A 22,149-nucleotide genomic window follows, 5' to 3' on the forward strand; every position below is an offset into this window, starting at 1 on the left:
GGTGAAAAGATCCATGAAAAATTCAGCTCACAAAGCAGACAAAGTCATGTGAGTTTTACAAATTACATGAAAACTGCACTTCGAGTAGAGTGTTGTAATGAAACTAAAGGCACCTCAGCAGCGAGAATGTGACTTTTCCACCACATTGTATCGCTTATCAACCCAGGCTGCCAGTACAGAAGACAGTGACCAGAACATTTCTTATGTGATGGTAATGTATCCTGGTTTATAAATAATGTTTTAACGTAAACCAAAACCCAGCCGGACACTTACATGAGCAATTTTACTCTCTTAAGTCTATTTTATGTTAGCCATATATTCCCGATTCTTGTGCTTAGTGATAAAGCATTGGGAACATCTCTGTTATTGTCAAAAGTAACTCTGGACCAAAAGTTGTACAAGTGACACTAAGAAATGAAATGGTGAATACACTGCAACTGCCATCTGTGCTGATGATGCATGCTCACGATATTCTCCTTAGACTTGCTATTTTTTAAAAATATGTAAGTAGCAACTACAACAGTATTTTTACTAATTATAAAAGCTTACATATTTAAGGAAATATCCAAACAAACATAAATATGGACACTTTTGATCACTGAAGATAGTACAGAGGAAAAACTGGAAAGGCAGCACCATTTTTATTTTCCCTGAAGTCTAAGAATCTGTTTACAGAAATATTGCTAAGAATATTTTTTGTTCTTCCAGGAATTTGAGACATTTGATTGCACATCAACTTCCCAATTTTTAACAACCTAAGGAAATCAGTAGCCATATATACATTAAATTTTACCACTTCAATCACAGAATCACAGAGTGATTGAGGAAAACCAACCAGATCTAGTTTGCCCAATAGACATCAGAGTAAAACCAGTATAACACATTTTACATAATTTCTATAATTTTAACAACCGATGCTTAAAAACAGTGATTGGCAAAATATTAGATAATGAGAATCCTGAAGACAACAAGCCAATTTCTCATACCTCTGCTGACATTTTGCAGCATCTGATGCCGTGAGGAAAGCAACAAATTATAACTATCTCTAGTACTTATTGCTTGAAATTATCAATAAAATCACATTTGCTTCATCTTCTGTTATTTCGGAGACTCAGAATTCCATTCAATAGATTAGGAACTGTCAGATATAAAAGGTTATCTTTTTACAACGATTTTATTTCCCTCAGTAACATGCAGAACGAAGTTATTTATGAGCAACAAGGCTATGTATTATCAGATAAAGCCAAAATGCCAAACTAAAGCTTTAAATGAAAAATTCAAAATAACACTGCTCTGGATGAAAATAAAACCATCAACCAATATCTTCACAACAGAACTTTGAAACTGATTCAAACTGCACAACAATTAGGTGAGCACAAAGCACCAGCAGGCCAACCTCAGCTTTCCATTGGGATTTTTCTCAACGTCGAGTGTAGCGTTGCCAGGTGGGGAATCCCACAGCTCCTAGCTAAATATGAGAAAGCACTTCAGATACATTTCCTGGATGGTGTAGCACAACTGCAGTAAAATGTGACAGCAGAAGTCAGAAGGCTGCATGCTGTCAATGAGTGATGACTGCAACACACTGAAGTCATGAATCTTTAGAAAGAATACAACACTTTAATCTACAACACCACTCATTTAAGTTACTGTTCCTAAAGACCATGTGAGTCCACTGCCCATTTCATCTGCTGGTGCACTTTGAGAGGTTTTGTCTGCTCACCTCCACGATCATCTTCACTGTAGGTAACGTCGTTGCTATGTTCTGGGGATGTGGAGGTCGAACTGTTATTGGCACACAGCCTGCATACAGGCAACCGTAAAATGCAGCAATCAGGTCTATTCCTGCATGAAGAACAACACAAAAATACTCCCCTGAAAATCACATCTTTTAATCATAGACACCTGTGTCGGCATAAATATTATTTGGGACTCAACTCAGAAGGTTAAATTAGGAACTAAGTCCTGTAACAGACATCTTTTTCAGACCCTTGTCAGGATTTGTTCAGCTTCACTGATTCCTTTCAAAGACAACACAAAGCTGCAGTCAGATAGCATCATTTAGGTAAACACCACTTCTATGATCAGGAAGTAACTGGTAGAAAGACTGATTTGTACAGATGAATTATCTTCCTAATGAGAGTTTCAAGAAGTGGTATGTCCCAGCAAAAGGATGAGGGGGCACCATGCCTGTTCCTGTCAGCTGTATAAGGAACATCGGTGGTTTCAATAGACACTTTCTTTCTTGTGTCATTTTCAACTTCACTTATGCAGTTTGAATTCTCTACCTGAAATTTCACAATAAAAAATGGAGCCACGATTTTGAATCCCTGTTCCTACCATAAAACTAAGTGTTGCTCTGTATAAATATTGACTGCAGGTGACAGATTGTGGACACTTCAGCCCATGTAAGGAGGCTGAACTGACAGCTGCACAAAGACCCTGTGACTTTGGCTGTTTGATGGTTCCTTTGTTCTGTACACAGGCTGTGCCAAGATAACAATGGGGACTATTTTACTCTTCCAGTGGAAAAGAATCTGGAGAACAGGTACAGTATTGTTCCTTCAGTAAAATGATTTATGCTTGGAAAGTGAAATACAAGAAATAAAAACTTATGTTTAAAATACTTGCCCTCTTCTGTGGGAAAGGTTTTCCCATATTAACCACTGTGAAATTACACTTATAAATTATCAAGATTTAACCAGTAACTTGCAGTCCCTACATCCTAAATATCATAATCCAGACTTTAAATCAGACTGTTTATTTCACAAAGACACACAAAATGCTTAAGATAAAACAGCAGCACTAGATCAGAAATAATTTTAAGCAAATGTAAAATATGGTACTGGTTAACATAAGCTTAAAAGCCCTTATGTCAAAGGACAAAAATCCAAACCACATAGTGAGGTAGGTTACAAAGAAATACTGATTATAATAATTCAGTATTTTTTAATTATCTGCTATTTATTAATCATACTTCTACTCTAGAAATGGATTACTTTCCCGGTATTGCTGCTTTCCCCTCATGAAATGCAGCATTTCCAAGAGAGAATTCAACAGGTGAATCTAAGAAGAACACTCAGCAGATGGAATATTTCAGCAGAACCATGTGCTCATAAAATAGTATGTCTCTGGCAAATTAAATGAAAAGCAGTAAATTAGTGATTAAATTTGACTGATTATAAGAGAGGTTTTAAAATCATACGTTAATCTTAATTTGAACCCAGAAAAATAATATGTATACTCATACACATGCATAAGGAGAAAATCTTTTAAATATGTTTGACTAAGTTCAAAGAAATGTCTATATGGCAAATACTGTGTGTGTTGCCAATTAACGAGCTTTACAGGCTGGTAACAATACCAGTGCAGCACCATTCTATAGGCTCATGATTAAATTTTGGGAGTACCAAGGTACCAAACATAGTGGTTCTTTACCTGGTGGGTAAACCAAAGCCACATGGTCTCCGTCTTGCAAATGCCCCCTTTCCATCAACATGACAGCTATCTTCTCAGCTCGCTTATGTAGCTGGACACACGTTAGCGAGTTGGCTATTGTTCCCTGTGCAGGAAGAAAGATAAATGTCAGAGAGGATAATGCAGAGTGCTGAACTCTATATTCTCCTGCAGCTGGGAAGTTACTGGATGAGGTGCTGCGGTTTTCCAAAGCCACAATATGTCACATCAACTTAAGTAAGGAAAACTTCAGCCTTGTGCCAAACTGTGGTTGGAAGGAAAAAAGAGGTTTGTCAAGGAGGGGAACATGCTCCATCCCTCCTTCTTCTTCTGCCCTCAGCAGTGCTTTCTTTTTAACTAAGAGAGTCACAGAAGCATGCTAAAGTCATGCACATGTAACCTGTGCTCCTCTTGCTACACACAGGGCATTCCTGCCTTTAGGGTCTCCTGCAGCAATCTGGAGAATCTGTGGAGAGCAATCCTGACAATTGCAATTCATTGTCTGCATGCTGGAGTGAAGCCAAATGGCACAGTGGAAATACTTTCAAAGGCAAGAGACAAAAGACGCCAGAGAAAACAATACTTTGTGACAGGCAAAAAGAATTAGTCTGTAACGAAAGCGAAGCACATGCATATAAATGAAACAGAAAAGAAAGGCATTTGTTGGATTTGAGTAACTCTGGTCAGTATGGAAAAAAAAGGGTAGTGACAATACGCTACTACAGAATCTGGCTTTTTGAAGCAATTCAACTAGCACTAACCCAAAATTATCAGACGTAGTGTTTTAAATTGGATGAGTGTTATGGTTCTTGCATTCCCTAAAAATACGTACTTCTGTATATATGCACGTGCACAAATACACATACAGAGAAATATGTATACATGTTGTTATCACAGGGCTGACAGTCAGAAGAGATACACCTGCTACACAGCTGTGATACACCTGGCACCTAGCACAAGCACTAAGCTCATTTAAAAATAGAGAAGCTGAAGAAACTGAGAGAAAAAAAGAAGAAAAAAAAAAAAGTAATATATACTTTTAAAAAGATCAATGCATCAAAAATGCAATGCAATGCAATATCATTTAAAATGCTGTATCACTGTTCTTATTAAGAGATAAAGTAATAGGGTCTTCTGTTTTACAGGAGACCCACTACATATTCTTTAAACTTTATTTTAACAAGACAAGAAATAATAAGTGTTTGGATTGATTGCTGATTTCCATTCATTATCACTGTCCTTCACACCACAAGAGTATTGGTTGATCACAAGCTTAAGAGAGCAGAGAACAGTCTGATAAATGTCTAGCACTGGAAGCAGGGACATAGGGTGTTATCATGTATGTATCACTTGGCATTTCCAAACTTTATACCTCAAACACTGTCAAGAAAGAGCAGAAGCTAACTGGAAAAAAAAAAAAGGGCAAAGTCAAGGCTTTGCATTCCTCTTCACAGTGTTCAGCAACCACACTTAGTGAAATTCTCTTCAGGCAATTTTAGTATGTCTTCAGAATTATTCTACCAAGAAAACTTTCTCTAAGGACGTGTGCAGCTATAGGGGTTCTGGGCTACAGACGGCTTCCATCTAAACATGGCCAAAGTGACCTGAGGTCTGGGTGCCTGGTCATGGCAGATGTACCAGTAGGAATGTGTTTGAACTCAGTTCCTTCTTTCAAGAAATTGCCTGTCTGCATACTTGTGGGGAGAAGGACCCTTCGTTTCCCCACATACACCAGAATCACAGGCCCCACTGACACAGAAAGGAAATTGCTGCAAATCATGCATATTTGTGCACAGCACATGTAGGACCTCTGGAACTTGCTGCGGGTGAACCAGCAGAAAGACAGTGTTTATATGAAGTGCAGAGAAGAATTGTGTTGTTGGACAAGAATCATTGGCAAGCAAAGGGAAGCATTCCATTTTGGTATCATACACGAACTGTCCCACAACGGGAAGGTGTTGCAATCCTTCGTGAAACACACTAAAAACAAGGCACTGTGCTAATTTAGAAATCTTCCAAATTCTCAAAAGGCACAAGACCACTAATCTCGCCATGTATCTATTACACACCAACTGCAAGATGTCTGGATGTTTTAGAATAAAGCATACAGACAATATCCAAGGAAGACAAGAAGGGAAAAGTTACAAACCAGCACTAAAATTCAAGATGGGTAATAAAATTTGCTTAGGCTAAAACCCACCAAACATCCCAGCTTTCCATTAGACATTAAGTATCTTCATAAAACTACAAAACTCTCAAACAAATTTCATACAATGCCATACTCCACGCTGAGAATATTAAAGGAGCAGAGAAATTAAATTTCAAAATTCAACTATTTTTCACTTCTAAGGAATGACAAATGATTTTGTGAATCCTCACTCTCCATATTGTGTCCTTCCCTCCCACTGTTTGAACCCTTCTGTCAGCATGGGAAGTCTGGCTTTATTTAAAGTTCAAAAGCAACACAATCTGTGTAGAGGAGATGGGACAGGACATGTCACTGTCTCTTTCTCATAGCATCCTTGCTCCTAACTTACAGGTCAGGACAATGAACTCATTTAATTGTTTAATATTGCATACATGTATAGCATTGCCTCTCAAATTTTCTACTTTGCCACAGACAACTAAATAACTACACTGTTGTCTCTAATGTAGCAAAAGTTCATACAATGCTGGCTGATAATCTGAATGAAAACAAATTGGTTTCATGATTCATTGGTAGCCTCAAGCTGAACTTCGGTACCAGCACTGTAATATGGGCTAGGGAAGCATATCCTGTAAATACATTAACTGGTCATTCAGCAAATGTTCACAAATTACTGGAGGTTTACGATCCCATCTAAGTTGTTTAGGTGGCACAAAGACTGAGAACAAACGCCAGCTATTCCAGGTGGCACAGGTGAATATTCTGAGCCCTTTCCTTTCCTTGAGAACCTCACATACTAGATGTGTTTCCCAGTTTTGACAGACATATCTAGATGTGCCAAGGGGACTGGTTTGAAATCAGGCTTTTTTGCTTTGCAGTGGTCTTGGGAATTACTGGCTTGTCATCTACAGTTGTCTAGGCAGCCTGTAATCATCCACTCTTAGTAAACCCAAGTTCTGTACCATGTGTCATGCAGTAAATCGTTTTTGTTGGGCAATGAAATATTGTGCCAGGCTGGCACTTCATGTAAGCTATGCAGAGAGATGCATTAGTGATCCTTTGCAGATCTGGCTAGATTTTGGACATACCTCTTCTTTTTAATTCCTTTCCCCATTCTTGCACCTCCTATCAGATGGGCCAGTCTCAAACCTCACAGTCATTGCTGTATTTACAAAAGTGCTTTCATTTTGTCAAGCCTATATTTTTCAAATTAGAAATTGAGACTGTGAGCAGTACTAAATACCACTCTCCAGTAGCAGAACAAACAGTATTGAAACAGATTTGCAGCGTCAGCTCATCCACAACATGTATGTGGTAGAAAAAGAAATGAGAAATGTAAAAGGTGGGGTGCCTGATACAAAAGCAATTTTTTTTTGGCAACTGGAAATGATTATTCACTTTTCCTCTCCGCCCCAGTGAACATTAAATACAGCAGCTGAGTATTAATGGGAAAAGAAGGACAAAGAGTTGTGTTCAGCCACAGTGCGAGCAGGTGCAGATGAAATATCAGCGTGTCATTTTCCATACTGCAACTTGCCAGCGTACCAGTCTGCTGTGCTTACCCTGCAGTTAAGTAGAGTGTAAAGCACGTGGTCAGGAGTGGTCTGAGCTCGCCATTGTAAAACTTCTGAGAGGAAGAGGAACTGAAATAAAGCAGAGTGATAGTCAAGGCACTAAATAACTTCTCAGCTTTAAAAAACACCAAACAAATTCTGCTAGTTTCAGTATGTCTTCTTTAGTTGTATTCTATATTTTACATCAGTAACTATGAAACACTAAACCTAAATTAATTCTCTTGTCATCATACATTTTTACAATGAGGTGCTCTTGTGCAGTAACAGAGGCCTCTCTGGAAGTCAAGGCACTACTGGAATGATGATGCATTACTACAGTACTACTTTCAGAACAATAACAAAGTTCTTACTAATCTCTCTGAATTTAAGCATAATTTTTATTTTTTAGCTTCCTCTCTTTTTTGTATTATGAATATAGATATAGATAGATAGAGATTAGAAATTATTCATTTAATTACTTGCATAAGCCTCCAAAGAAGCTGAACTGAAACATAGTTTTACATGTTTAAAATAAAATAAAAAATAAGGTCAGGACCATATAGGCAAACAAAATTCCCTGGACTCTTCTTGACCTACTAAAAAAGATATAATAGAGAGTAATTTCCGATAAAAGTCCCATTAACACATTCTACCATATTTTTTCTATTGTCCTATACATCTTTGTAAAATAATCCACACACATAAAATGCAGAGATTCCCTCATGTCTATTTCATATTTCTCTGTGAAGAGGGTCCTGAAATAGGTTTGTTTGAATTAAAATGCAATCAACAAATTCTGAAATAACAATATGATCCATGTGCTGCTAAGTCTCCTGATACTAGCTAGCTAAATATAAGCCATATTAGAAAAGTTTAACTCACCTTTCTGGCTTGATCATTATCTTCTATTTGCCCCAAGTCTCGACCACTGGCCTGTGCAATTCTTTTTCCAGAGACCAAGTTCCCCACCATCACAGAGGCAGGGCCAATTTCTAGAATAAATCAGAAATGTGTTAAATGCAATAAAGAATTCTTTGCTTGTGGATGAAAATTATTTGCATTTCCTTTTGAATCACAAATTTTCCTCATTGCTATCATTTGCTACAACACAAAACCTTGAGCACATCTCTGTTGACACAAACTTTGGTTGATGGATCAGAAGTAGCTGGAATATACATAGGGCTGGATTAATCTCATCTTAACTATATATTTAACTGAGCAACCCATTTAGCATGCACTTTCTATAGTGAGAGACACATTTTGTCTGTCTTGATGTAAGGATTCCTATGAAAATTCATCTCCTAATTTAGGCATGTCCATTCCTAGATGAGATGTGTCCAGGCTTCAGGGACAGTGTTCCTATTTCTCTCTTCTTTTCCCAGGGCTAAGTTGTATCTGTATTAGCAATTCTGTAAGCACTACAGACATGAAGTGACAAGGATTAGGAAGGCAGATGGTGCATATGATAAAATATATGCAAACCCATTAACACAAGGTAGAAACTGAAGATAATGTAAATTCAGAATAAAGGTAGATGTCAAGACTGACACTTCTCCATGAGGTGGATTCCATTGATGTTTTGTTGACTGCCACGAGGAAAAAATACAGACATAGAAATCCTTGAAATTAATCTCTGTACTAAAATCTGCATTTGGATTCTAAGTAAAAAAAAAAAGGCAAAGTAAAAAAAAAAAAAAGCAGGTTCTTGTTCATTGGGCATGAGCAACCAGAGATGGTACACTATGGCAGGCTACAGAACCCTTCTTGGTCTCTTGAGTCAGTGCCCCACTGTACCTTTTCATACGATATTCTTCATAAAATGCAGCAGAACTGCTAAAGAACCATCTTAAAACTAGTTTGGTTTTGCCCTCAAATATGTATGAAAAATCCAGAACCTGCCTCCTCAGGTAAAAAATTCTTGGTTTGAATTTATTCATAATCAGTTTTTAACCATTTGCTTTTCTTCCAACGCTGTCATTTAGTGTCAGTGGTCTTCTACCTCTCTACTTCTATTTTACAAACTCAGCCTCCAAATAAGCCAAGATTTTCTCTTCCTGCTTGAGTCTCAGTCCACGCACTTTAAACACGACTGACCGGGAATCTGCAAGGAGCTTCGATTTGTGCCTTTTAGAGCAATAAAAAATTCTTCATCTTTACTATTGAGCAAGCATTTTAGAGCATTTTTCCTTGTGAAGATACTCCTAGCTTCCACCAGAACAGACCATGTCCTTAAAACACCTATAATATTTAACATGAACAGCTGATGGAGCTGATTCTCACCTGCATTAACGCTTACTTGATTTTACTCTGCACAGGGCCACGAACACACAGCGTTAAGTCACTGTCCTTTTGCACTCACTCATCTTACCTGGTTGTTTTTGCCTTGGTTTAGGCAGATTTGTTACGCATGTGTGGGGACACATCAGCACATTACAAGGATGCAGCGATCCTTCCAAGAAAAGCTGTTTGGTTTCTGACAGGTGTATTCCTCCCAGCGGTGTCTTGGGAAGCGTGTTTGCTGGTACCAGTGCTAAGCAGTAGACTCCCACTTGATGAATACTGTCAATAGCCTAAAAAAAGCAGGAAGTCGATTCTAATGAAAGGCTAATTTTTCATCGTCATAATAAACACATTATTCTGAATTGCTGCATAAAACAACCCTAATAATTAACTGGCAGTAGAAAGACACTTCAGCAATGCCTACGATAAGAAAGTTCTTTTCGTTGAGAACAGGTGGATAGAAATTTAACATAGATGTTGTTACACTCTTCCCAGAAGATTAAAAAAAAGGCAAACAAAAACCTCGTGATAAATACACAGAAATCTATTAACAAATGCTAAACAGGCATTCTTTAGGTACATGATAGTGGTAAGTATCATGGACACTTATTACTAAGATGGTCTGGGAGCTCATGTGAAACTGATCTTTAACCTGCACACGTCTCTGAATTAAAGTTCAAAGGATTCCTATCAACTTATCATCCAGTCCACCTTGCAGGGCAAAGAAAAATTTCAAATGCTGCACACGTATCAGTACAGCTACTGATGTATGTAGCTTGTGTGTGTGTTTTGTTGTGTTTTTTTTTGTTGTTTTTTTTTTTTAAGATCAAAGCTGTTTTGTTCTCTGATTACTGTATATAAGATCCTTAGGCAGGAATGAGAACTAATACAATCTAAGGGAAAACTACAAAAGTACTGACTTGAAAAAAAATCTGTTGAATGCAGACCTGAAAAATAAGGATTTTTGAATCATACAGTAACTCTGTTCATTGTCTGTAAGTGGAGTCAACTGCATTACTTTCCAAAAAAAGCAGTAAGTTCAGTATCTATGCAATTTATTTAGTTAAACATGAATATATATGCACTTAGATTTTAATTCCATACACATTTTAACTGGTTCTTTTCCTTGCAAAAATTAGTAGTAAGTGAGTTAGAAAAACAACTTTAAGACATCCAAGCAGACTGAGAAACAAATTACAGATGGCATCTCTAATGAGAAGTCAAATGTTAGAAATATAATTTACTTTACTTGCATTTTAATTTTTAACCATGAGAAAAGTGTATGCGTACATTTGTTGTTTCAAAGATACAATCTATATTCCAAGAAACAAATTATTTATAATTACGTACTTAAGTGTAGATCAATAAATTACTGATTACTTCTACAGAAACTCTAAATAATATTTATCTTCTGACTTCTCTTTGCTTCATTTTTATTTATTTGATTGTAAAATTTGGTAAGAAAAAATAATAAAGCAGTAAGTTGTTTCACAAACATGCAGTTTAAGTACTGGTAAATCTCATGGCACTACTAGAAGACCTCACCGCTGGTCTTTTTACACCCTACATTAAAGACCAGCAATAGCTAGATATGCGTGACAGCCTACAATCAATGTCTCATGTTTCTGGCAGAAATGTGAAGTGTCAGACCTCATAATGATAATGTTATTTGTAGGTTTCTGAAAAGTAGTGATAAATCATGGGATCCTCACCTGACATCAGCTGGAAGAAAAACTGTTAGATGGTAAATAACCACTCTTGTTGAAACATATCACAGTGTAGCTCCTAAACGTGAATGGAGAACAATGCCCAACTCTGGTGGGACAAGGGCTGTGAGGGCTATGAGTGACTTCCAAACTGTCTTCTTTGATAGATACCTCTGTGGCACAATGCCTGGATAAAATGCCATGGACCATTCAAAACTGTTACCTTTCTCATTTTGGAATTCGGCATGTTGCTGAAGCAGGTGAATGACTGCTTCACAAGGATGAACACTGATGAACTAAACCTTAACATTTTGAGAGAAGTCAACTTTTAATACTACTGGCATTTATACCTCTTGAAGAGATGTCTTGGTTTTTAAAATGACCTAATCTAGACAGTAAACAGAGTACCTGAACTCTTTATCGTCTGTTTCATTGAGAAAACCAGAACTTGCACAGAGTCCAGACCTACACTGTTCAAGACAAGAAAACATCCTATTCGGATAAAATTCTTCTAGCAGACACTGTCTGGGACTGCAGCAGATCTCCTAGCTTTGCCTAGTCTTGTCAAGTCCTGCCAAGTGTGCTGGCACTGGTAAAACCAACATCCTATCTGCCAGGAACAGGAACTATATCTCTGCCTGAAGGGTCAGATCTGTTTAAAGCAGCCTTGGGAGATGAATGAATATCTGAGACTGATCTGACTAAACTCAGGGGACCTGGGACCTTTGCTTGCACTGTCACTAACGTATCTTACTACTCCACTACTCTCCAGACATTGTACCCAGCCTGACAATCCCTCCCAGCCATGCCTCTGCTAAAACCTACAGATATAGCCCAACATAGTCTTGTACATACAGCAGCTCTATTGTCCTTCAGCCCTTTTGCTGAGGAGCTGGAAGGGTTGTGGAGAATTAGAAGAAGGTATAACCCACTGCAAAGAAGTCCTGAAAATAGATACAGGGAAGAGAAGTGGAGACACAGCAAGCCGGTGCACAGAAGGACTGGCAGAGGGCAGCACATGGAGGGAGTCAGAGGAATCTCACGAATATCACAAGAAATGAGGAACAATTTGTTATAGTTCATTATCAAGAGTATCCGTGAGAGTCATGACACAAGTGTGATATTGTTATGCTGCTCTTCACTAGTGGATGATTCAGATGCACTTGGTTACCACTTCCTGACATCTGTCATTAAAACTCTGATTGGGAAGCAGGCACAATGCATCCTGCAGATCCTGGCTTCTGTTCTCCACCTCGGCTCTCAGCTGAAGTGGAACCAGAAACATTTTGTTCACATAGTGACACGTGCTAGAGTTGCAGACTTCATACACGGGTGATGAAAGCAGCCACACATATGTGTACTTTAACAAAGGGCCTACCACTCCTAGACACTGCAGTGACTTGCTTATAGTCAGAATAATAAGAATTGCCTTTTGGCAGGAGCAACTTGACACAGGACTCCCACAGAGTCTGAGTACTGAGTTCCACTGGCTATAACGGTGTATGAATGATTTCTGTGGAAATCACAAAAACGCTCCACTGAAAAAACAGGAGAAGTCTAAGTCCAGAACTCCAATCTTTCTTTTAGGACTTTGTTTCTTGATAAATATTTTCAAAGCATGGACAATCCCAAACCTATACTGTGTGCTTCAAAGGTTTTCTGTGTGATGGACAAGCTAGATGTTCTATCTTTTCTTGATAACAATTTAGGTTAATTGTGAAGATGAGATACTTCTAGCTGTATAAAAAGTAGCTATCTTCTAAATCAAGAGAGTATACATATATGTCTTGAGATGGATGAAAGCTTATTAGTTCAGTTTCTTTAAGGATATGGCAAAGATTCCCTTTCTTGCTCAGCACAAGGCAATAATGAATAAAAATACCTTCTCTGAACTGTGTGGGAGTTCTTTAGCTCTTGGGTAAAGCTAAAAAGGTATTTGTAATATATTTACTTGAGAAGGAACCTTGAGGAAGGACAGAAAGAAGGGTAAGCAAGGGAAGTGGAAGTTAACAGGTGCCCGGCCACAGAAAGGTGCCAACAGGCTGACTTCATTTTACTACATCTTTGCTAAACTATTACTGTTGAGTGAGAATTGGCTGAGCCATGACAATGGAAAATGACTTCTATCTGAAGTATCTGACTTTTATTGTGTGGATATTCACGCTGGAAAACCTTTGAGTATGGTAATGTTATTTGTCTTAACTAGGACTGCTACATGTAGGAAGAATTTTTTAGCATACAGTGGCTTCTGTCTTCTGGTCAGCGTCCAGACAAACCCACCAAGGTGGATTTCATCATGGTGGTGTGTGCCTTGCATGATCCACAAGACAGCTGGAATAGGATTCCTTGCAGTAGGCGTCCTCTATGCAGATAACCTTACCATAGATGCCTACATCTGAGCTAATCAATCCCTTCCCTCTATTTTGGTGGAGAGAAATAGGTATTTTTAGGCTGTGTTTCATTCAGTTTACTTCAGGTATCACCATGGTGCACCAGAAACACCTAATTCTCTCCCATTGATTAAAAAGAAATCTAGAGATCTAACTAAGTTATGTATATCTGCTTTTGATGTGGTCAACTCTATGCCAGTGCCAATAACTGTTTAGTAAGAGACTTTGGTAACATTTCACAGTAACAGTATATGCATTCATTCATTACCCTTTGAAGTAACAAGTGACTGTATGCTTATGACCATACGCTCCTCTCTTCTTATTATTATTTGCCTCATTTCATCCCTGTTTTCTTACAGTGTTTTGGATAGGGAAGGGATCACTCTCTGGATACGGGTGACCTACTCAGAAAAAGCTAATTTTGTGCTCATTAGGTAGGTGGAAGTGTGATTGGAACTGTACTTACAAATACTCAAATACAAATGTCAGATTATTTAGGGGGTCTAAAGGATTAATAAAAAAATATATAAAACAGGAAAAACAGCTTCTAAATGTACATAAAAAGCATTACCTGAAGAACTCTACTCATCCATTGAAAACTGTCTTCCTCTGTGGAATCTGGCCTTTGCTCAGCAACAATAACTATCCTTTCATCATGCAGCACACTCACTGAAAACACTGCTATTCTATAGAAGAGAAGGAAAGAATATTTAGTGTCACGACAGGTGAAAATATAATCCTGTCTTCTAAGTTAACTGTCTGTAACCATGATTTCGCTATTCATTACTTTCATGCTGCCTTCTGAAAGCATTTTGGGTCACTTATCCCTGGTATGAGCAAAATAAGGATTTCTACTTAAGTATAAGAAGAGAAAGGTCCAAACCTGCCCCTGTAGACAAATTTCATTGGTTCCACTGCCAGTGCTGTTGCTACAATGTCATCGGCGTTATGTCTTCTTCCACTGACAACCATCAAACCATCCATTTTGCCGATAACAAAGACGAGTCCACCTGGTCCTATAAAGCCTAGGAGTCCAGTCCTTATAAAAGGATATTCAGTGATAGGGCCACCAGAACTGGTCATAGGAAACACCTGTAGGACACAGAAACACAGGTCTTCAATGCTGTACACTGAGATGATACTACTAAATATTTCAAGGATGGCCTTTCAGAAGGCTCTTCTAGAATTAAGTGAACAGGTCTCTGGTGATGCTCTTTATTTCACTGATCATAAAGGGAGCACTGAGAAAGTCCTAGGCTATGTGTATAATTTTCAGTACCTGAGGTTCATCAAGATCAATCTCATTGTGCTTACCAAACATATTTTCCCTAACTATGGCTTTGTAAATCATTTCTGACCTGAAAAATAAAAAATCAGCATAAACAGTATTGAATGAAATAACTTCATGTTTTGCTGAGCTAAAATAATCCAGGTTGCTATGTACAGGGTACTTTGGTGATTAAATTGTAAACATTACAGTTCAGGTTCTTTTCAGTATCTCATGTTCAATTTCATCATACTATAGAGAAATAAACAGGCTAGAAGTAAAGCTATTTTAAGGCATTGTACCTTAATGACTCTTGCAACTGACCATATTTTTATCTCTGTTCAATTAAGTGCTCACAAGTGTTACTGCCTTATGTAGTATGTCTAAAACTAACAATACAGTCCTACACAAAGACTCTAAATGTTTGAACACCAGATGCAGACATGACTTCCACAGGATAGATTTGTACTCAGGTCAGTTTAATCTGCTTCCCTTACCCCACTCAGCCCAGTGTTATCCTTCTGGCACGTGAACTACTTTGAATTACATTCTGACACAAGCACACTTTTCCTACTGTCTCTTAAACTGAAATAGCTTAAATGAAAGTTATTTAATATAATGGCAAGTGGAAGACCATGACTGTATAGTGCCTTTCAAAAAGAAAAGTCAAATTCTGCTGCCAGATGCTCATGGGTGACTCCTATTGAATGGATTTAATGCTTATACATCCTCAGCCATAATTCATCTCAGCAACACAAAACTCTGACTCTATTACCAGCAGCATGAATAACACACAAAAATAGAAGAGAGTCCCTCATGAAGAGGGCTCTTAAGAACATGCTTAACTTTAAAAATGAATGATCCTGCTGACTCAGTGGCAATGTATTTGCCATTAGGAATAACTCTGAACGTGCTGTTAAACTGCAGATTCAGTTACAAATTATGAATGATTTTACAATTACAGCAAGTACTTCAATTTGAACATAAGCACCTTTCTAGCTTGAAATATGTCAATCTGGGATTATCTTTCACAATAGGTACTGCTAATTTTTTTAGTAGCACAGTAATCAGTGATCTACAAAATTCAGATCACAGTATCACAGTAGGATTCCTGGCATCAGTAGCACTATGGTGAAATGTATCTACCAGCTTGTATTAATTATTTAATGTATAGTGTTTACAACATTAAGATCTGCATAATGAAAGCTGAAACCATTTTGTAGGAGGCATTAGCTATGATGTGTAGCCTATAAAATATGGTAAGAATATTTGATAAGGGAAGTGTAAATGAACTTTTCTTAGCTCTTCCTCAAATATTTAAAGAGAAAAGGATCAGAACTTGAACAAAAATCTCAGCTGAATATTTTCAGTGTTTCTCAGATTTGTCCACCATTTCATACTGGCTTCAACAGAAATTAATGATAACAAGTGAGCTGGTACAACAGAGCTATCAATACAGCAGTCTACACTGAAGCTGAAACATACTGGAAAACAAATTCCACAAAGCAGAAAAGCTTTCACCTAAGGCAATTCAAATAAAAGTGAGGGTGGGGAGGATAACTCGGGAAAGGTATCTTTGCTATTCAGATAGCTCTTGAAGACTATGTCTGTCAGGTTTCTATATAAATGCAAGACTTTAATGCTGGCTGTGCTGTGGAAATGTTGGAAACTGCTTTTAAAGATGCACAGTAGCTTTCCCACTGTTTGTAACAATCAAATTCTGCATGTAGCCAGTTCATTTACTTGTACATGATCACCTTTTGAACTTTTTCTTTCTTCCTGCTTTCCCTCTGACTGGTTCAGCCACTGGTATCTTCTTTCAAAATTATAGTAAAAGCTCTTCAGAGCCAGAACTAAACCCACATAATGATCTGTTATTGCACTTAATGAAATGGGCTTCGTTGAGGATTGCCTGGCTAAAGTACCTAAGGTCCCAAGCCACAAAAGCACTGATTATTGCTGATATTCTAAAACTGTTACTGTCAATATTCTCTGTGAAATGTATCCTGCAAAAGTTAAAAAGGAAGTATTTTACATAGCATTTTCCATAGCATTTTTTGTCAGCTTACCTCAAAAGTATTTTTGGTCATGCCCGAGAGTCCGTAATATGATGTACCCGTTGCAATAGCACATACACATAGTTCTCCTATTTCATCTGTTTTACAGAGCTGTGGAATTCCATCTGGCTTCACTGAACACATTATAGCTAAGGGAAGAACAAAGGACTTTAAAAATATTACAAAACTAACTATAGGATAATACAAATTCTGGAAGAAATACCATGGTGGAATTGACATACATAAATTACATGTAGACACTAATCAACAATCTGTTTCTCAAACCCTTAGGTGCTCAACATTAAAAATGTTATTTACATTATGTATAATATTTACAAAAAGATTGTAAAGATCTGTACAAAAACTAAGTCTCTAAATTGAAAACAAAACCTAATCTTTTTGTACATAAAATCTCAGCTGATTTGTAATATTTTTGTGGTTACTGTGTTCCCAGTTTTGCCTACTGAAGACCAGATCTGCTGCAGTCAGAGCAAAATGAAATATCCTAATGGTGTTCTTGGTAATAATTATACTGCTAGAGAGGCAGGCAAGCAGGAAATCCACCTCTCGCTATGTAGCAAGTAACACCATATGGAAGATCAAGACTTTCTAGCAGACTAATACAGTTGTTTTGCTAAGAATTTATCAGAGCTCAGACTCCCTCTCACCAGTCTTACAGGACTGTGGAGACAGTAGGAGCCAAACAGGAGGGATTAGAAAGCACTGATCTGAGAAAGAAACATTTTGTGTGTGCGCCATATGAATAAAAATCAGGTATGCTGCTTCAGTTTCAATTCCTGGAGTAGGAGTCCAGCAAGTGTAAACTTTGCAGTTGGGGCCCGAGTATATGATGAACAAGGAACACCAGAAATGAATCAGCAGCTTCTCTTAGAAGTACAAGTGTAAAGAATCTTGAATGACCTTTTTCTCACTCCAAGGACAAACAGGAGTGCATGCTTTCTTCAAAACTATCAGAATATAGTATGACATGCAAGATGGTACATCTATAATAATATTTTATATGATCACTCTTAGACAACAATCAATCTTATCTTCCTTTATTTAAGTTGCTCAACTGAAATTTTATAAGATGCATAATTTATGTTGTATTTGGTGCCTAACAAATACTCTGTTATGAAAAACTACAGTACTACCCTTCTCTAGTCTCCATAACATATCACTTAAAATATAGCTCTTATGAAAAATCTTATCTTCATCGTTAGAAGCACTGGCTTCAGTCTGAATCTATCAACATGAACTGTTCAGCCGTGTCTCCTCTTTCTGATGACTGGGTGATAGTGCAGTATTTTTGGAAAAACATTCTGCAAGCCTGCAGATAACAATATTGTTGATCCTTAGCATAGGTTATATAAACTTTTAGCACAGAGTTTCACTTGGGGCAGACTTATAGGCTCCAGACAAAATATTCCAACTTTCTTAATTTCCATACACAGTTAAAGAATTGATGTTCTGATGTGTTGTGGGGTTGTTTAAAGCATGCCAGTAATGCAAGTAAAGAGGGACACGAGTAAATATAGAGAAGAAATCTTGGTTTCCAAACCATAAAGTTTTGTAAGGTAATGCTTTTAGACTAATACTTTTTCAAGTATGCATAGTCCAATCCTAAAACTTTCTATGACTTTCTAGAGAAAATTAATTAAATTGATTAATTGATTTATAGCAAGTTTCAAAGGAACTTCTTTCAATTCTTACCTCCTGGCATGACCAAGCCAACGTCCTGGACAGTCAAAACAGACAGTTTTTCTTCAGAGTCCACTCGAATCACTCCATAAGTGAGACCATGCATGGACAGAACTCCTCTGCCTGGTGGCTGATTGCTGTCATCTGTTGGCCTGAAATCATGGTTTATAACATCACCGCACTATCAGGCAGATGTAAGCATTTACTTAATGAACTAATATTGCAAATACCCCTCTATTTGAGAGTTTAAAATTTCATCTTTTTTTTTTTTTTTTTTTTTTTTTCCTAGCAGATCTGACAGAATCCCATTTTCAGTCATTTCTGAGTAATTATGTCTGCCAACTCTCCCATTCAGTAGTCACCCACATATATGGTGTTGCAGAGATGAAAGTAACACTTAACGTTTACATAACACAGCTTGTATTTGATTTTCAGATAGATTTATAAAGATTGCTTGGTTGCCTAAGTAAAGGGCTTTTGCCTTATTTTAAAAATACTGGAAGGGAGTGTAAATGATGTGGAGGGAAACTGCATTCTAAATATTCAGAAATGATTAGTAAATAACTTGACAAAGTCTCTTTATGTTTCTTAGGGACAACCTAGAATTAGGAAATCAAGTTCAACGGTCAGAGTAAAAGCTGGTAACATTACCAAGATTAAATCTTTATTACCTGTGCTTAAATCACAGATGAAATTTTCCACTCAAAATATTTAAGCACTTAAAATTACTGACCAGAAGAAGCAAGGTTTTAATAGATTCACTGCCAAATATCTGTAGAAGCTGCACAGACTCCACCACTTCTATTTTAGTGCATATAATTTAATTATTCCTATTTTAACTTACGCAATGAAAATTAAAACAAATTACAGTTTCATCAGTCATGGTCAAAATGTTGTGCATGCAGCCACTTTGTAACACCTCAGTTTGCTCAAATTCACTCCCAATATTCTTTACAATTTCACAGCATCAGCATCAGTCTGTCAACTTGTTTTGAGATAAAACCCCATGCTGTATCAGTGAATACATTTATTTATACATATATAGAGTCTGGCTTAAGCAAACAGATGTTGACCTACACAAGCTATTAACTCAGAAGAATATGTCAAGACTTTTCATGTCTGTAAAGATTCTTACACTGTCCTGCATTTTAAAATGCCAAACTAACATGATGCTGATTTGGGTATAGATAATGCGTCTGTATAGAGCAGCCAGATTCCAGCTGTCTTCAAGATCCATAAACCAGCCAATATTCACTTCAAGATTCTGCATTTTTCCTAACTAGTCCATCCTAATACAACTGTTTCTTCACAGATAATGTCCTTTTATATGACATTTCTCATGTACAGTGCTTGAAATATTAGATGGGCCTTAGCCCATGCTAAGCCACATAAGCCTTGCAGTGATCGGCATTATAAATTTCCATTAATACTTTTTACAAGGCATAATTCTCAAGTGACATTGTCAACATAGAAGGATGTGGGCACACTAGAAAATGCATTAGAGCATAACAAATGGCGCTAGTAAACAAGCAGCTGTGATAAATAACATTCCTATCATGTAAAAGGAACTTTCAGCCACATTAATTGATCAGCTTCCTCTCACCCTTGCTCCCCAAAACACACATTTTATTGCTCAGAACATCGTAAACATGAAGAGAGTGCTGGTCTCCTACAGGCAAACACAGCTGCTCACAGCCTTCTGAGAGAAGAGACCACCTGTACTTTCCTCATATACATTTTCTTGAGTTACTTGTTACATCTAAAGACTGCTAAAAAAAATAAAATAAGAGTGGGCACAGCTTTGAAAGACACCATCTACATAGACAGGGTGTGCAAGGGAAAGAAATGGGAGGCACGAGGCCAGTTAGGATTGTTTTGGGGCCTGTTCAGTAGAGCGGCACATGGCGGTTACCTGGTCAAGGTAACAGCTTTGCCCAGGTTAACAAGAAGCACAGGACAGGCATTTCAGAACTGTAATTTCATACTACTTCTGGTATGCTGGTAGTCTGAGGAGGATTCTAGAGAGAGTCACGAGGTAACTGTGCTGGAGTCCCCTCTAGGAGGCCACAAGTTAGCTGACACCAAAGGGAATAGGAGAGGAACAAGGTGCAGGAGTGAGGTGGAGACCTAGGCAGCCTGGCAGCACAGCTGCACCCAAGCAGCTTCTTAGGAAGCATCTTGTGAGCCACAATCCTGCAATATATCGGATCTTATTTTGTCCTGCCCTTGACATCCACGTGGGTACATCCCTAATAGAAGTATCTCTGCCAAGCACAAGGAGAGAAATCACTTGGAAAGAAAATGAGATACAAACAAACCCATTCTAACCTAATTCTCTCTCTTTTTTTTAAGTTAACATTTAAAATTTTATTTACACATTCAAGATTTCCCATGATGAATTTGGTATTCTATAAGACTACCTATTAGATAAAAATAAAAATAAATTTTTGATTAAGATGGGAGCAACTAAACAAAGGTATAATTCCACCTACTTCATATGCTAACTAAATTTAGCATAAAACAGACAAAGCCATCCCTTTAGTTTCCTCAGCCATGCAATAGGGACAATGCTTATCTACTTCAGAGCTGATTTGTTTGTGCTGAGGAGCTGTAGAGCATTTTGAGAACAGTTACCATTTAGAGATACAATCTACTCTACCACTACTTTTTGTCATTTGCTTAAATGGGAACAGATCTGTACTTAAACTTTTGCACTCCCTTATATAAGTGGGTTCAGACTCATATGCAGTAAACCAAAAGGAAATACCATAAAGAATTATTTGCATGAGACATTCCTTTAAATATTAGGTCTTAGGATTCACCTCTAAGGTTAAACTACCCATTAGTCTAATATTAACTGTCTTTTCTCTAAACTATAAGAATATTTCAACATAAAACTAGTTTTGTTACACTTTCTTGCAGGAAGATCTGTAAAAATAGACCTTACATTTTGAAAGAGTCTGAGCATTAACAGGGAGTTCTCTGGATCTGTGCTCTGTAGGGAGTCATTTTAACATATATTTCAGCTGTAACTCTTTGGAACTTGTATGATAATTACTTTACTGTTGCTGGGGATGGCTTGAATAAAATGAAAAATACTAAAGTTCCCAAGTTCAGCTGGTATTACCCTACCATTACACAGACTTCAAAAAAGCAGATATATGTTCAATAACATTAGCTGCAATAAGAACGTCTCTGTAATTACACAGTGAGGCATTGAAGATAATGATGCTTTATTTTTTTTTTTTTCTGAATTATCAGCTATTTTATGTGCTAATAATATTTTTTTATGTAAGCTCTCAATGCTAGTTAATTTGAAAATGAATCTCTAGTGCTTCAGATGGTTATAAGCAGAGTTTAAGTCTAGAAAGGGCAAGCCAGCTACTGCACACTGAGATGCAGTAAATTCTCCCACTTCAAACCTGAGAGCTGGGGCAGATTTTCCAGAGCTAATACAGGAAATTAAAACTCTCTCCCATTAATCAGAGTTCGGCCTGAACAATGTATGCTGTCCATCCACCTCCCCTCTGCACTTCACAGAAACAGTTAATTTGAAGGTCAGAGGGAGTGAAAGTCTGCACAGCCTACAGCAC

At 37.5% G+C, this 22,149-nt stretch overlaps 1 protein-coding gene across 8 annotated transcripts in view; it reads right to left on the minus strand.

Moving 5' to 3' along the window:
- Positions 1-22,149, minus strand: part of DIP2C (disco interacting protein 2 homolog C) — a 311,029-nt gene that overhangs the window by 52,938 nt on the left and 235,942 nt on the right. For all 8 annotated transcript variants that reach the window (XM_084511374.1, XM_084511375.1, XM_084511373.1 and 5 more), the window contains 9 exons: positions 18,569-18,708; positions 16,868-17,004; positions 14,415-14,623; positions 14,103-14,217; positions 9,524-9,725; positions 8,038-8,147; positions 7,165-7,245; positions 3,439-3,562; positions 1,724-1,845 (listed from right to left, as the gene is read on the minus strand). In XM_084511374.1, coding sequence (XP_084367500.1) covers positions 1,724-1,845; positions 3,439-3,562; positions 7,165-7,245; positions 8,038-8,147; positions 9,524-9,725; positions 14,103-14,217; positions 14,415-14,623; positions 16,868-17,004; positions 18,569-18,708 — 1,240 coding nt within the window. The remainder of the gene's footprint in view (positions 1-1,723; positions 1,846-3,438; positions 3,563-7,164; positions 7,246-8,037; positions 8,148-9,523; positions 9,726-14,102; positions 14,218-14,414; positions 14,624-16,867; positions 17,005-18,568; positions 18,709-22,149) is intronic.

This window comes from Aythya ferina (genome assembly GCF_964211825.1).
Source record: "Aythya ferina genome assembly, chromosome: 2".
Lineage (NCBI taxonomy): Eukaryota > Metazoa > Chordata > Aves > Anseriformes > Anatidae > Aythya > Aythya ferina.